The sequence below is a fragment of the Lytechinus pictus genome, chromosome 19, assembly GCF_037042905.1.
Source record: "Lytechinus pictus isolate F3 Inbred chromosome 19, Lp3.0, whole genome shotgun sequence".
Lineage (NCBI taxonomy): Eukaryota > Metazoa > Echinodermata > Echinoidea > Temnopleuroida > Toxopneustidae > Lytechinus > Lytechinus pictus.
Genome location: NC_087263.1, coordinates 7,012,674 through 7,030,467, shown reverse-complemented (window position 1 = coordinate 7,030,467; position 17,794 = coordinate 7,012,674). Strand labels below are relative to the sequence as shown.

Here is a 17,794-nt window from a genome sequence, read left to right as displayed (position 1 = left end):
GGCACATTTTCCCGATAAAAACTTGATAAGCAAAAAAAAAGTCCTCACTTTCAAAGGGGGGCACACTTGGGTAAAAACGGCATATTTATATTACAAAATATTGATTATGGCTCTCAAAATGGGGGGGGGGGGGGGGGGGGCACGAGCCAGATGTGCCCTCCCCCTGGATCCCCCAATGATTGTACCTCAATCAAAATAAAAAAAAGTTGTCAGATCCGACTTGTAGGATGACGATATCATGATTATTGAGGAGTGATGTAAATACCGAAATGGGGATAAAAAAAATTAAAAACAATTGATAAATAAAATAAATACCCATTTTATCGGGATTTGAAATAATTATCTTTTTCTGGTCAGTGATTTGCTATTAAAGTTTGATTGTAGAAATGAATGAAGTGAATTGAAATCACGAGGTTTGTTTCATAAAGTTGGATGTCACATTGAAACGCACGATTTTTTTATATTGGGCCGCGAAAAATCATGAAAACGAATAAAATTTTGTAAAAAAAGACCCTTTAATTCGCATTTTCGATGACGATAAAACTCCCCTTTGTGTATCTAGACGCCCGAAGGTTTGCATCAAAAATTGGAAAGAAACATCTGAAATTAAGTATTTGTCAGTCTTGTGAACAAGTTAAACACTAACCCCGATCTCGACAGGATCTGCCCCAAGGGCCCTTCAATCTACCCCATCCACAGGAATTCCACTTTGAATGCCTTGGACTTCACAGAATAGAAAGCGTATCTAGAGGGAACGACGGGGGGGGGGGGGGTGTTTTAAGGGGTGATGACCAACCTACAAAATGAAACATGAACATAACAAATGACCATATAAAAAAGTTTTAATATATTGAACACATGTACATTTCATTCATAAACATAGATCTTTACATAAAAAAAAAACACACAGCATGATTATGTACAATAACTTTAAAATGGAATCTGAGACACATCCCCGGGGGGGGGGCACTCAGTATATAATGCATAGTGGGTATGTGCCGCGGAGGGGACCCCCATTTTTACACTCAAATTTCCGTTCCGAGGCATAGCATTTGTGTCTTATTGAGAAAAAGAACAAAGAAAGCCGCTCCAAAGCATAGCATTTTCTTCTTCACGAGAAAAAAAGAAGAAAAAAATCCGCTCCAGGGCTTCGCATATTTTCCGTTACGCCGTTCCGGTTGCAATTTTGCGGCCGCAGCTCGCTGTCTGACCATCGCCTCTGCGCTAGCGCGCCCGTCAGTAGTGCCGAAGCCCAGCTGCATGCACGTTCCATAGGGATGCATACGCACTCGCACGCAGGCGACCCGTTCCAAGGACCCCCGTTTTCACAAACATTTGTAGTTCCGAAGCCCGTTCCGAGGACCCTCCTTTTTACAATAAGCCCGCTCCAAGGCCCCCGTTTTTTGTCTCGCCCGCGGCACACCCCCACCACTTTTTTGGTCGAGTGCCCCCCCCCCCGGGGACACATCAATATGTCACAATCACACTACTTGATCTATACATTTAAAAACACAATATATGTATAATAACTTTGAAAAAATAATCTAAGGCCCATCAATGTCATACTCACACCACATGTACATTTTTCTTCATAAACATTAAAAAAAAACAGCATAATTATGTACAATAACTTTGAAATGGAATCTGAGGCACATCAATGTCACAGTCAGTCACATCACTTGATCTATACATTTAAAAACACAGCATATGTATAATAACTTTGAAATAGAATCTGAGGCACATCAATTTCACAGTCAAACCACATGTACATTTTTCTTCATAAACATGGATCTATACATTAAAAAAAACACACAGCATGATTATGTACAATAACTCTGAAATGGAATCTAAGGCACATCAATGAAACAGTCACACCACATGTACATTTTTCTTCATAAACATTTGAAAAAACACACACAGCATAAATGTATGTACTTTGAAATGGAATCTGAGACACATCAATGTCCGTCACATCACTTGATCCATACATTTTAAAAACACAGCATATGTATAACTTTGAAAAAGAATCTAAGGCCCATCAATGTCATATAGTCACACTACATGTACATTTTTCTTCATAAACATAGATGCATACATTAAAAAAAAACAGCATAATTATGTATAGCAACTTTGAAATAGAATCTGAGGCTCATCAACGTAACAGTCAAACCAAATGTACACTTTCCTTCATAAACATAGATCCATACATTAAAAAAAACACACAGCATCGTGTTCAATAACTCTGAAATGGAATCTGAGACACATCAATGTGACAGTCACACCGTCACACCACTTGATCTATACATTTTAAAAACACAGCATACATGTATGTATAATAACTTTGAAATAAAATCTGAGACACATCAATGTTACAGTCAAACCACATATACATTTTTCTTCATAAACACAGATCTATACATAAAAAAAAACATACATAGCATGATTATGTACAATAACTATGAAATTGAATCTGAGACACATCCATGTGACAGTCACACAGTGATACCGACTCAAGACTAACACAATCTATTTAGACCACCGCACGTCCACGGTCCCATTTTGGAACAAATCGCATTTTGCTCATTTTATATTTTTATTTGAGGTTCAGATTAACTGTGAGAACATTAATATAACAAATTTGTATGATTGAAAGCCTTTATTTTTGAGTAAAATGAGTAAAGTCCAAATTAGTTTCAAATCGTGCAATTGCTATGATGTCATTACAATATATTAAATCCGCTTTTATTCTATAATAGGGATGATAGCATAGTCACATATTTGAACATAGGTATTCGTACGATGATTTAGAACATTTAATCACAGTACGATCATATTCTATGTCTCAATATAAGCATCAAATTCTACTACGTTTTGTTCCAAAATCGGGTCGCGGACCAATCGTCAGGTGTGGCCTGTACATCGATTACAATAACATAAAATCGGTCCGTTTGGAGTCGGTTTCGTTGGTGTGATGGTAGCTGTACACATGAAATAAAAACCACATGTTCTTTAATACACTCATACATGTGTTTGTATACAATGTGAATCTGAAATCACTTTGGTTGAAACAGCGAAGAGGGGGAAAAATCAACACCCCAACTGTTTCATTTCTTGAATCGTTCTCAAATGATTAAACAGGACTGAACGTGTTTCAGACAGAAAGTGTTATCTTTTATCCATATTATTTAAAAGCACGTCCAAAAACACCTGAAAATCAGGAGCTGTGGAATAGGGGGGGGGGGCGCTGGGCTGGGTGGGATTAAGCCCCCCTCCCTCCCCCACTTTTTTTCTAAAACCGTTGACAAAAACGTAAAAATGATCATCTGATTGTGTTGTTTTGCATGGTCAGCTCCCCCAACTTTCAAACTTGTTCCGCAACCCCTGAAAATGTATGTATATATATATATATATATATATACAGGCGTAACATAAATCGATGTCAGATCAATAGATGCATAATTTCTTCACTAAGAAATACAGTTAAACTACGCGTTACATATAAAAAAAAGTATTGAACTGCAGCTGCAGCTTTAAAAGCACGTCGAATAAAATAAAAAAGACGATTTCTAAATTTAAACAGTTATAATATCTGTACGTGTTTTATACAGAAAGAAAATGTATGCATCTACATAAATCAAACTCTATTGTACATTAAAAATCACGCCAAATGGAAGGCGTAACATAAATCGATGTCAGATCGATAGATGCATAATTTCTTCACTAAGAAATACAGTTAAACTACGCGTTACATATTAAAAAAAGTATTGAACTGCAGCTGCAGCTTTAAAAGCACGTCGAATAAAATAAAAAAGACGATTTCTAAATTTAAACAGTTATAATATCTGTACGTGTTTTATACAGAAAGAAAATGTATGCATCTACATAAATCAAACTCTATTGTACATTAAAAATCACGCCAAATGGAAGGCGTAACATAAATCGATGTCAGATCAATAGATGCATAATTTCTTCACTAGATAAAGAAATAAAGTTAAACTATGCGTTACATAAAAAAAATCATTGAATTACAGCTGCAGCTTTAAAAGCACGTCGAATAAAATAAAAAAGACGATTTCTAAATTTAAACAGTTAAAATATCTGTACGTGTTTTATACAGAAAGAAAATTTATGCATCTATATAAATCAAACTCTATAGTACATTGAAAATCACGCCAAATGGAATTAAAATGAATGAAACAAAACAAAAATCATGTCGATTGAAAAACTGCACACATTTCAAACAGATATCACTGGAATGGATTTGTATTTGGAACAACAAACTAACAAACTTTTGATATAGCATGTCAAATGCTAAACACAATAAAATAAGAAAAAAAAACATGTCATTTCTTCATGAAGATTACTGCATATGTTTTATACAGAAAATACTAAATACAAAAGAACAATAAACATTTGAAAGCAATGAAACGAAATGCACAGGGCATACTGATTCCCTCTGATTTCGCTTTAATTTTGATATTGTTCATTCCTATAGTTGTACAATAAAAATCTTGAATATATTTTCCTGAAAAAATATGAGAATTCTGCATGTCTAACAAACGATTCGGTGAGCAAAAAAGCGAAAAAGGTTCAATAAAGAATTTAGTTGGTCTGTAATACATGCCAATCTTACACTACTAGTGAGAAAATCAAATTCATCTTAATTTTGTAGGATCCCGACTTTCAATAACATTCTGAATTTTACCCATAATTATACTATACTTAATTGATAATTTCTACAAATCTAAAATAAACCAATATCCATACAAATTGACATATTAGCTTCAAGACGTACATGCATAATACACGCACCGTAATATCAGAAATCGAAAATCTATATGAGAAACAGATGTACATTAGATATCTAAGGGCAACCGCACACCTTCCGATTGGTCTGCATGTGACCCGGTTTTGAAATAAAACCTAGTAGAATTCGCTGCTAGTATTGAGACATGGAATAATACTGTGTAATGTTCTAAATCATTGTACAAATATATAAATATGTTCAAATCTGTGACTATATGCTATCAGCATTATTAGAATCAAAGCGAACGTAATATCTACTCGTAATGACGTCATACCAATCATACGATTGGCTGCGAACTAATTTAGCCTTTACTCCAAAATTGTTCATCAAATATTGTCATATTAGTATCCTTTCAATTAATTTGAACCTCAAAAAAAGAATACGGTACTTTTCATTCAAATCTTATTTTAAAGAGCAAATTGCAATTAGTTCAGAAATCGTATCGTGAGCCAGTCGTAATAAGGAGTGCGGTTGCCTTTAAATGGAATACAACGCTCAATATGACGGACCCCGGCCCTTTAAGCACTTAAACATGGACACATCGACATCATTCATAGGCTAAGTTCGCTTTATACTAAACAGTATTCTTATCGGAAAACAAGTGGAACGCCTCTGGCAGTCTCGCCTGCATTACGCGATTTAATATAGCAGCAGTGCTAACTTTGAAAACTACTATTAAATAATCATTCACAAAAACACCATTCATATAATGACATAATACCACGTCTATTGACCATAAATGACATTTGAACGGTGACTTAAGACTTGTCAATTACACCCATGTCCACATTTCATTCACTCTATCCATAAACTTTCAAAGTTATGATGGCAATTCAACAATTACCCCAACATGGCCTAAGTTTATTGACCTTAACTGACCTTTGACCTTGGTTTTGTGACCTAAAAACTCACAGGGGATGTCCAGTGATACTTGATTACTCTTATATCCCAAGTTGTATGAACTAGATCCATAAACTTTCAGTTAGGATGGTAATTCAACAAATACCCCTAACACGGCCAAAGTTCATTGACCTTTAATGACCTTTGACCATGGTCATGTGACCTGAAACTCGTACAGGATGCTCAGTGATACTTGATTACTCTTATGTCCAAGTTTTATGAAGTATATCCATAAACTTTCAGAGTTAGGATGGTAATTTAACAAATATCCCCAACACGGCCAAAGTTCATTGACCTTAAATGACCATTGACCATGGTCATGTGACCTGAAACTCGCACAGGATATTCAGTGGTACTTGATTAACCTAATGTCTAAGTTTCATGAACTAGATCCATAAATTTTTAAAGTTATGATGGTAATTCAACAAATACCCCCAACTTGGCCAAAGTTCATTGACCCTAAATGACCTTTGACCTTGGTCATGTGATGTAAAACTCAAGCAGGATGTTCACTAATACTTGATTAACCTTATGTCCAAGTTTCATGAAATAGATCCATAAATGTTCAAAGTTATGATAGTAATTCAACAAATACCCCCAACTTGACCAAAGTTCATTGACCCTAAATGACCTTTGACCTTGGTCACGTGACCTGAAACTCGAACAGGATGTTTACTAATACTTGATTAACCTTATGTCCAAGTTTCATGAACTAGGTCCATATACTTTCTAAGTTATGATGTCATTTCAAAAACTTAACCTTCGGTTAAGATTTTGAAAATAATTCTCCCAACATGGTCTAAGTTCATTGACCCTAAATGACCTATGATCTTGGTCATGTGACCTGAAACTCAGGCAGGATATTTAGTAATACTTGATTAAGCTTATGTCCAAGTTTCATGAACTAGGTCTATATACTTTCTAAATTATGATGTAATTTCAAAAACTTAACCTTAGGTTAAGATTTGATGTTGACGCCGCCGCCGTCGCCGTCGGAAAAGCGGCGCCTATAGTTTCGCTCTGCTATGCAGGCGAGACAAAAACTACAATTTTTCATAAATTAAAATCCATCTGCGGGTCCTTGACGGCGTTCGAACGTCTCCTCTTTCGAATCCTCATCTGAGGTTTTGTGAGCTGTGTGCTATGGCTACCAAATTGTTTCTCAACGGCCTTCTTGTGCTCAATTAGACTGTCCGAGCGACAAGGGTTTGTTGCCAGAGTGTGAAGCAGTTTGTTCCGACGGATCTGACCTTCTGGTGGAGGTGGTTGGGTATGAGGGTGCTTTCTTCGTCTTCGGCGCCGCTTCTTCTGTTGATGACCTTGACGATGTGACGGTACTAGGTCGGAAGAACGGACATCCTCATCTCTCTGGTGACTGCACGGTATTTTACCAGACCTACTCGTCTTCTTGCGCGACGCAACTGTCACCGGCGGGACGTCATTCGCAGACTCGCTGCTGTCCTTCCGTCTTCTTTTGGGCTTGCCCTTTCCTAGTCGTCGTCCTGCAATCTTGACACCTTTCTTCATTTTTGGAAGCCTTTCGTTGTTCCTCATTCCCTTGGCAATAGAATCTAGCTGATGTCCATCCAGAAGATCGCAAACAGATTGTCTTGGCTTCGTGTTTCCAGGATTACCAGGTGCTGGTGGAAGAATGGCACCATGGCTTACCTTTGTGCGTGAAGACGTTTCATCTGAGACTGCAGCTTTTGTCGGAGCTACCGGTACGTTGTGATTAAGATCTTTAGTACCTCCAGCAAACTTCTGACCAGGAACTCTTTTCTTGGCACCGGAATGAGCAAAATTCAGCATATCGTATTGAAGAGCCGTATCTATCAGACTGCATGAATCGAAGTAAAATATATCAACTACTAGTATGGACCGTTCCGGTTGCAGTTTATATGCTGATGGTACCAAAACCAGACCCCTCAGATAAAGGAGAGTTCAAGGGGGTGAAGGCTCGTGGTTATACGAAGTACAGAGCCTCTCTATCAGTAAAGAAGTACATGTAGGCCCACCTCTGTATTCAACTTATCTGAAAATAAATAAATGAATAATAATAAGGAAAATAATACATCAACAATATGCAATATCTATTAGCGCTTAATACAACGTTTTTCTGTACTGCAAACTATTACGGCTACCCTGAACGGAAGCTCGAGCATTCAATGATTTTCTTCTTACTTGGTACCCATTTACAAAATATAACATTTAAATCATTTTTTATAATATAATAATACCATGAAATCGAAAGGGAAGGAGACCAACTAAAAAGCAGAGCTTGTAGGATGAAGGCCCCCTTTTATAAGTAAATTTTATGAATAAAAAAATAAGATAAAATAAAGAAATAAACAATATATATATATATATATATATATATATATAATGAATAAAAAATAAAAAAATAAAAATAAAATAAATAAATAATAACAAAAATAAATGATTCAGTATACACTGTATACAGAAATCATAAAACGATTAAACATATATACAAAGAGAAATTAATAAACATATTTACATATTAAGTTCTGAATTACATTACTTCGGGAAAAAACTATAATCAAATATGAATTCAGAAGATATTTTTTAACTTTTCTTTTGAAATTTTGTATTGAATTACATTGTATAATATCCTTTGAAAAAGAATTCCATAATTTTGGACCAGTAAAAACAAATATCTTCTGTGCAAACGAGGTTCTATTCACAGGTAAATGAAAGGAACTCGCCTGGCGAGTGAAGTACTTATGAATTGTATCATTTTTTACAAACATATTATTGAAAGGTTACGGTAATTGTTTATTGATAAACTTGTACATTAACTGTCCGAGTTGAAAAGAATAATCTTTAACCTTCAAGACTTTATTTCTCAAAAACAGAATATTTGTATGTGCCCTGAATTCTGCATGACTAATAATACGAATCACTCTTTTTTGTAAAATAAAAAGTCTATTAATTTGAGAATTCGCTGCATTACCCCACGCAACAACTCCGTAATTCAAGTAAGGTAAAATTAACGTTGAATACAATGATAACAAGATATAATGGGGTAAGAAGTAACTTAATTTTCTAATGACACCAATGTTGCGAGCAACGATTTTACAAATATTATCAATATGTGCTTTCCAAGAAAGTTTTTCGTCAATGATCAGTCCCAAAAAGTTAGTAGATTGCACTCTTTGAATGACAGTATCATTTAAAATTACATATTTTGTTACAATCGTAATCTTGTTGCTAAATAGCATGTAGCTAGTATTTTCTAGGTTAAGAGAGAGTTTGTTAGCTGTTATCCAATTAGAAACATTTTTTAGTTCGTCATTGAATATTTGCGTCAATTGCTCTGGGTCGGGGTGCGACAGAAATATATTAGAGTCATCAGCGAAAAGTATAAATTGAAGCAATCTAGATGACATATCAATATCATTTATACTGTATAAGTAATGAACAAAAGTGGGCCAAGAATGCTGCCCTGTGGAACTCCACAAAGGACAGGTTTACGTTCAGAAATATTACAATCAAGTGAAACGAACTGTGAACGCCCGGTTAGATAATTCTTGAACCACTTTAGTGGTTCCCCTCTTATTCCATAATGAGAAAGTTTATAAAGGAGAATGTTATGATCAACTGTATCGAATGCTTTTGAAAAAACTAAAAACAAACCAATCGTATTCGAAGACTTGTCATAAGCTTTGGCAACTGTTTGAACTAAAGAAAGTATTGCATGGGAAGCGCTACTCTTTTCCCGGAAACCAAATTGAGTATCGGATAGGATGTTGTGCTTTAAAAAAAAACATATGGTTCGTATGTGAACCAATTTTTCAAGAATTTTAGATAAGTTTGTAAGCAATGAAATCGGTCTGTAGTTACTTGCTAAAGAACTATCACCTTTTTTGAAGACTGGTATTATCTTAGAAATTTTCATTGATTTTGGAATATTTCCCGATGATAATGACAAATTGAATATATATAAATAAGAGGGTCAATTATATAATTCATAGTTTTCTGTAAAAGGTTGTTATCAATGTTATCAAATCCTGCACTTTTATTTGATTTTAGGCTAGATATAATTTTAATTATCTCCTGTGCGTTCGTAGGAGAGAAAAACATAGAACTTTGATTTCTATCCCCCAGATATTGATGAAATGAATGGGAGTTTGTTGGTATACTTCTAGAGAGCTTAATTCCAACTTGTGAAAAGTAATTGTTGAAAATATTTGCCATCTGAACTTTATCTTCAATAATAGAATAATTAGTACTTTTAAACCATTATTTGTAGAGTTAGAAGGTAATTATACCTAAATTTCCCATTTGTATAGCTTATTCAGCCCAAAAGTAGGTTTTATCGTCCTGGGGTTCTTGGATATTAGAAGGTACGAGGTCAACAATAGCAAGCAGCTTCATAGAGCTATATTGCTTTTATTTCTCTACTTTGGGTTTTACGGATATTTGTGAAATATTTCTTATTAAATAAAAAATGTCAATTATCCATAGGGGCTGTACAGTATACAATGTACTGTACATACTGCACTGCATTAATGCATTGGCCACCATGACAAGGACTGTATAAACTATAGTGTCAGAGAAATGAGCTCTTAGGTTTAGAATTAGATGCCTCAGAAATTGAAGATATGTTTTGTCTCAGAAATTGAGGACATGTTTTGTCAAATATGCTAATTCAGGGCGCGGAGAAAAGTGATTAACCCCACATCATGGCATTTACACTGTAGCTATTCTGGGCCCCGTTGCATAAAAATTTACCATTATGTTAACTTAACTTAATGGTAACTTGCATGGAATCCTTGATTCTGATTGGCTGTTGATCAGCGTTACCGTGATAGTTACCTGACCGCATAAACAAAGGCCAGTTAGACACCACAACCAGGTAAAAAAAGCCTCCAAACGAAGAAGATACGGCTAAAAATATGATGTACATATATATGATATATTTGTGATATTTATGTGCAATTCACGTTGCTGGTTTCATCATGTACATCAGCTGACAAGCAATCAAATTCACAATTCACAATCTAATTTTAAACCTTCGGAGCTCATTTCTATGACACTATAGTTTATATACAGTCCTTGTCATATGTCATGGTGGTCAATGCATGGATATACGCAGTGTAGTATGTACAGTGCATTGTATACCGTCTAGCCCCTATGGATAAATGACATTTTCTTTTATTTGATAAGATATATTTCGCAAATATCCATAAACCCCAATTTAGAGTGAATAAAAGCAATATAGCTATATATATATATATAACACGAAGAACTAATAAATTAATGCTAAGAGCCCCGAAATTCAAAACGCAATATTACAAAAACACATTTATACCGGTAGGCATAAGTGAATGGAACTGTTTATCTCAAGACACTCGATCTGCTCAATCATTAGTAATATTCAAACGACTTCTGGATTCTTAAAAATATTCCTACACCATTTGTATCTTAATTGTATCTTAATTGTAAAATTTGTTTTCGCTTATGTTAATATGTAATCATAATGTTAAATTAATTATTTTATGTCACAAGTAAGTAACGAGTCTGTAGAGTGTGATAGGGTGTGTGTGTTTGGGTGCTTCTGTGTGTTTGTGTGTTTCTGATGAATCTGATGACGGCACAGAGGGTTAAATTGGGATTTTTAAAGATTTATTTCTTGTATATTTTGCATATCATGTACTTTATAATTTGTATGTATCTTGGTTAACAGGGCCCGATTGCAAACCAGCTTTTTATCTTTGTTAATGTTTTTTTATCGTGTATAGCTGAATTGGTTACCCTGTATAAAGATGTGAAATAAATAAATAAATAAATAAATAAATAAAGTATATAAGCTGCCTGCTACTGTTCAACTGGTATCATATAATATCCAAGAACCAAAAGATGACGAAACCTCCTTTTTGGCTGAAAAAGGGCTTTAAAAATTTGTAAATTTAAGTAAAATCACCTTATAACTCTACAAATAATGATTTAAAAGTACTAATTTTAGGGAAAACCAATAACTTGCCCCCCAAAACATATGAATAGACACCAAAACCAGAGAAAAAGACCGTCAAATAAAAAAGTTGTGGCCAAAATAGTGATTTTGGGGGGTTTTTTGGCAGCCATTTTGGATTTTGGCCCGGCACACTTTTTTCTCGGACCCGGGACAAAAAAATATTGTCATTTCATGTTGAGATAAGGTAAAAGGAACACAAAAAAACTGTTGCCACAGTAAAACCAAAAATCACCCATTTATAGCCCACTCCTAATGTAAAATAAGAAAACTATGACATATTTAAGATTGATTCGCTTAATAAAAAAAAAAAACAGTGATATGCAAGTGAGGGGACTGATGGCATCACTCACTCACTACGTCTTTTGTATTTTATTATGAAATATTCTCATTTTATCCTCATTGTCCAGTGAAACAAAGTTTTATTCCTTCATACATGTGGTGTTACCATTGCATAAATGGTTCGCTTCGGTTGGTCCTTAAGGTGAAATTGGTAAAAATCGAAATATGGTATATTTCAAACTATATATAAAAAGATAGTGAGTCATGGAAAGTCTGTAGGTACAGACACTGATTGAAACTTTGACCAACAATTGTGTCTCCATGCAAAGACTAGCACATACAAAACTTGCTGTTTCAATTCAGGGCGAGAGGGCCTTCAGGTACACAAGGCATGAGTAGGCTGCAATTCAGACCCGTAACTCGAGTGAAGGGTTTGCACGGCAGGACTTCATCAACATACTCATCTGCACGTCACTGAGTTGTGCATATAACTGTTTTGTGAAAAAATAAGCAAGCCAATTTGTCAATACTTTGACACTTTTAACATCCGATTTTCGTTTTATTTTCAGCATTATGCTTGTTTGATTTGTCTATATTGATTCAAATCTACATTTTTCTGGGGTGGACCTGCACCTTCAATACGCAACTTTCACACAACTCGTATTAAAAACCTCACCAATATTGGTGCCTAGTCTGCAAGCACGGATTCACATTTGACACTTTAACCAATACTATGTCTAGAGTGAAGACTAGAAGCCAAGGCAGTTTCACTATTTCAGACTGTGCAATTGCATGGTTACTATGATACAAGTTCTGAGCTTTTCTGTCTGAGAAATGGTGGTATTAAAACACGTGGTCATTCCTTAAAGCTAGATAAAAGATATTCACGTCTTGATGTGCGTAAGTTTTTCTTTGCTAACCGAGTGATAGATGTGTGGAACAGTCTCCCAGTGATTGCATTTAAGAATAGACTGGATAAGCATTGGGAGAAGATTGCCTATGATTTTGAGTGATTTTCGATTATCGTGTGTTTTCATGGATTTTTTTGCTGTCTACGATACCCCTGGCACCCCACCCTGCCCAACATAAGTAGCGCATCTAATTTTGTCTGAAGGAGAGCAGCAATAGACATTCTACTTTGAGTTTGATCGATGAACAGACTTAGTCCTACAACATCGTTGGAGTAAACTAAACTAATCATGTGCAAAATGCGAAATCAAGGGTCTGTGACTACAGACTAGTTGATGCCGATGACCTCCGATCGTAGCGGAGGATCGGGAAGAGCATGACAAGAGGGAACTGTTTAATAATAGCAATCTTGACCGGAAATATTTGAACGACTTAAAGTAGAATCTAAAATCCTCTAGACCTAGGCTAGAGTCTACTAAATCTCGTCACCACCAGGCACCACCACCATCATCATCATCATAATCACAATCACCACCACAACAAGCATCATTAATCAGCATCAAGAGAATATTCATCATCATCCTCCTCACATTTCCAAAAATTCCATCTTCATTTTACATGTGTTCTTTCCCCCACTCTAACTTAAATCTACCGGTAACTGAAAAAAAATTAGTTCCGTACCCATTTAAGTTAATAATTTAATAGACCTATCTGGACCCTACGCGTAACTTAAATAGACATCTACTTTCTAGCCTAAATTTAGATCTATATCTACATCTATAGTCTAGATATAGATCTAGATCTATAGAACCTATTTGGATGTTGTAGACTATATATCTCTAACTGTTAGACCTATGGGCATGAGGACCGTTCATATAGTCTGGTCTGTTAGCGAAATTATGTGGACACGGTGGACAAAAGCATGATTTTTTCTCCAGACCTTTGTTTATGTATAAGCATTAAAAATGGGGTATGCTCCAAAAAATCTGGCTGCAGGAACAGTGAAAAAATTGGTGAAAATGTCAGAATTTATGAGTTTAGATTGGTCAGATATATATATAGACTAGCGCTAGTGCAAAACTCAATAGCAGTGCATTATTTTGCATTGGTTTAGTTCTTGAATTCAGACCCGTTTTGAACAGATGTTCTGTTTGTCCTCACATCTCAATGCACTAAATATCTGAATGCAGATGCTTAACAAGCTGAAGGGTGGCGGTGGAGGAGGTGGAATGTTGGTGTGTATGTACATATTTTGCTCTTGGGGTAAAGATGTGCAAGACACATTTTTTGCATGTGTTGGAAATTGTGTTGCCATGGTAACAGTGTATTATGGCAAAAATAAGGTAAAAATCTTGCAGTTAGAACTACTTCCTCTGTTTTCATCTGATTCTCATGAAATTTGGCACACACATTGGTCTTGAGGTGAAGATGTCTAAGACACATTTTTGTGATTTTTGTGTGTCTTTCAGAAATCTTGTTGCCATGGTAACAACATATAGTTTGGTGAAAATTGGAAAAAAAATTACAATTCAAACTGCTTCATCAGTTTTCAATCAATTCTCATGAAATTTGGCACACACATTGGTATTAAAGTAAAGTGGTGTCTTTTTGTGTGTTTCAGAAATTGTGTTACCATGGTAACAACATATTATACGTCAAAACTTAGGTTAAAACCTTGCAATTTGAACTACTTCATCAGTTTAGAACCAATTCTCATGAAATTTGGCTCACATATTTGCCTTGAGGTAAAGATGTGCAAGAACCATTGTTTTTGTGTGCATTTGTCACCCGGGGGGCCACTTACATTAAAGAGTGGATACAATGCGCGACCAAAAAAACACGTAAAGGGATGTCTTTTTCAAGATAGGGCACGTTACGTACGTATCGTGATAAGGGTGTCAAAAACACAAAAATAATGAAAAAATTGTATCTATTTCGCTAGGAAAGCTACGTGTTTAGGGTCAAATTTGCGGGGATAAAACAAAATTAAAATGTTTTATAAAGGATGTCCTTTTTGCTCCAACACTACATGTTTAGAGTCCGATTTGCGCGAGGTGTGAAAGCTGGGGCCGTTACGGTACTAAAATCAAATGGTGTGTAAAGGTAAATCCGACGACCGACGGACCCGTGACATGACAATAAAATATATGTACTTGTTTAGGGGTTCATTTCAGGGAATACTTGCCAAGAGTATATCGTTTTGTTTCCAATATTTTTTAGGGGTAGGGTTTCAGACGCCAATACTTGTTAAGGGGTGCATTTTCAGAATATGGAAAATACGTGTTAAGGGTGCTTTTCGAGACCCCATGGTCGCGCATGTTATCCACTCGTCAATGGAAGTGCCCCCCCCCCCGATTTGTCAGAGAGTATATTGCCATGGTAACCACATATGGTAGCCAGAAATGCAGGAAAACTCATTGTGGATCAAACTACTTCCCCTGTTTTTAGTCAGTGCTCATAAAGGTTGGAAGAAATATTCATCTTGGGGTAAAGATTCATATTAAATTCTAAACTGCATTAGAATGTTCACGCCAGAGTGTGGGGGTATTAATCACTTTCATTAATCTTTCTAGGTTTTGGGGGAGGGGCGGGATTGGTCCTTAAAATCTGACATCAAAATAAAGCAGTTTAAAGGCGGTGGCCATTAGGAACATAAACGTGATAAACACACTTAAAATAAGCATCCCCTCAAGGGCATAGGCTGGGGGTACACTGGGTGAATGTGAAACCTTCCGCTGTGGCAGAGGAGTTCCAACACTGGCAAGCAAAACGAAATGTGTACCCCTTCTACTTTTAACAGCTGATTTTCCAAACCTTAGTTCCACCTCCCCAAGATGTGCACCCCTCCCCATACCACTGTTAGTTATACCTCCCCATGCTCAAACCAGTCTACGCCTTTGCCCCTCAGGGGTCTTTGCATTTTTAAAGCGAGACATTACTCCCTTTTTTTGGGGGGGGGGTCTTTAGAAAATGACCTCATAAAAGTAAAAGTTAAAGGATAATGACTAGGAACTTAACCCCCCCCCCCGAAAAAATAGGGGGCTGATATATTTTTTGAGCAGAAAAATGCCCCCCCCCCCCCACTAAAAGGTAAGTCCTTTGCACTTCAGAGTTCAGACCATTCATTTGAAGTTTAATGCCTTCTGCTTTGATAAAAAATTGTTTACGGTACCCAATTAATCATTGTTTATTTATATTCTCCTACTCAGTCTTTTATTCGTATTACGTTCCTACTCTTTCTTTTGAACTTTATCACATCACTCTTGATTTTGAGCTTCACCATACCATCTTCTGTTTCCTCTCTCCTTTTTTTACTCCCTCTCTCCAAGTATATTTTTTCTGACATATTATAAAGTGTACCCTTAATCATGCAACTAATTATAGAATTATATATATATACAAAAATCTCTGCACTTGTTTTAGAAATTTACTTGCAAATCCATGACTCAATAACATACCATATCAAAAATATCCATATGTGCACAATAAATTTTAGCCTTCTATTTTCTTTCATTTAATTTTTTCAGTATATTTCTGTGACAGTCCCTGCTTTATACATCCTACATCTCCCATTGTAAAAAAATGAATATTACGTTTCAGTAGCAAAATTGTTGGATGCTAACTCTGACTGTCATAAAAAATGCAAATAATTTTCCATTGGAGTAAAGACAAACTTATTCACTGTTCATTGAGCAAATGATGACTTTTATTTCTCTACATATAATTATATTCTAGTAATATCCCTGTTAAAATGGTGGTAACTGCAGGAATGGGGAAACTCAGTGATAAAACTAAAATTTTCACAGAGGATTTTCGGAAACAACTAAATCCATTTTTGTCAAGCAACAGTTATTCCATTCTTAATGCTGCAACCTTGTTAATAAGAATTTGATGCACCTTTACCAAAATATAATATCATGACAGTCATTTCTTCAATAAAGTAGACATTAGATATTGCTAATAGTATTATTCAGGACGTACAGAGTGTAGCCAAAATGGAGTTTAAAAGATTATGAAGAAAAAAATAAATATCATGGTATTATATTTCGGTGTACGTGTAAGCATTCAAAATGGAATAATTGTTGCTAGATAATAATGAATTAAAATAGCAAAGAAAAATGTACTTAGAGAGGGAGACAAAGGGGGGGGGGAGAGGGGAAACAAAACAAGAAGGTATGGTAAAGCTCAAAAGTGCAAAAAAATGATGTAAGAAAGTCAGAGTAGGAACTGAAATGAACATACACTGAGTAGAAGATAAATAAAACATTGATTGATTGGGCATCGGAAATAATCTTTTATCAAAGCAGAATGTTTTAGGCTTTAAATTAATACGCTGAAGTGTAAAGGATTTTTCTTCCCCCCCCCTTTTTTTTTGGGGGGGGGGGTTAAGTTCCTAATTGTAATAATTTCCTTTTACTCTTTATGTGGCAATTTTCTAAAGCCCCCCTCCAAAAAAAAAATGGAAGGGGTGCTTTCTTTAAGAGTGTTTAAGTTCCTAATGGTCATGGCCTTTAACCTTCTATATTATTATGATGTCAGTTTTTAAGGACCTCCTCCGCCCCCCCCCCAAAAAAAAAGAACCTATAAATATTATTGAAGGTGATTAATACCCTGCGCTATTATATATGACGTTAAAGGGGAATCCAACCCAAATAAACACTTGTTTTTAGAGGAAAAGAAAAAATCAGACAAGTTTATTGGTCAAAGTTTGAACAATATCGGACAAACCATAAGAAAGTTGTGAATATATAAAAGTTGTAAACATTGGTGATCACTTTACCCATGAAGACTTCAAATTGGCCGCTTATGTGATGTCATAGTGATGTAAGGCAAGGACCACTCTTCCATGTACTGGAATAATTAATTGACTAAAATGTCTTTTTCAAAAGTTTTACTTCAAATTA

General features: G+C 35.5%; 1 protein-coding gene across 1 annotated transcript; it reads right to left on the bottom strand.

Moving 5' to 3' along the window:
• Window positions 1-3,993: 3,993 nt before the first annotated feature.
• Window positions 3,994-7,735, bottom strand: LOC135157634 (uncharacterized). The gene has a single exon (XM_064113982.1). It carries the CDS (start codon window positions 7,514-7,516, stop codon window positions 6,761-6,763), a length of 756 nt encoding a protein of 251 aa, XP_063970052.1. The 5' UTR covers window positions 7,517-7,735; the 3' UTR covers window positions 3,994-6,760.
• Window positions 7,736-17,794: the final 10,059 nt, after the last annotated feature.

Excerpts from the sequence above, each read along its gene's own strand:
- LOC135157634 (XM_064113982.1), bottom strand. The coding sequence starts at position 7,516 with ATGCTGAATTTTGCTCATTCCGGTGCCAAGAAAAGAGTTCCTGGTCAG.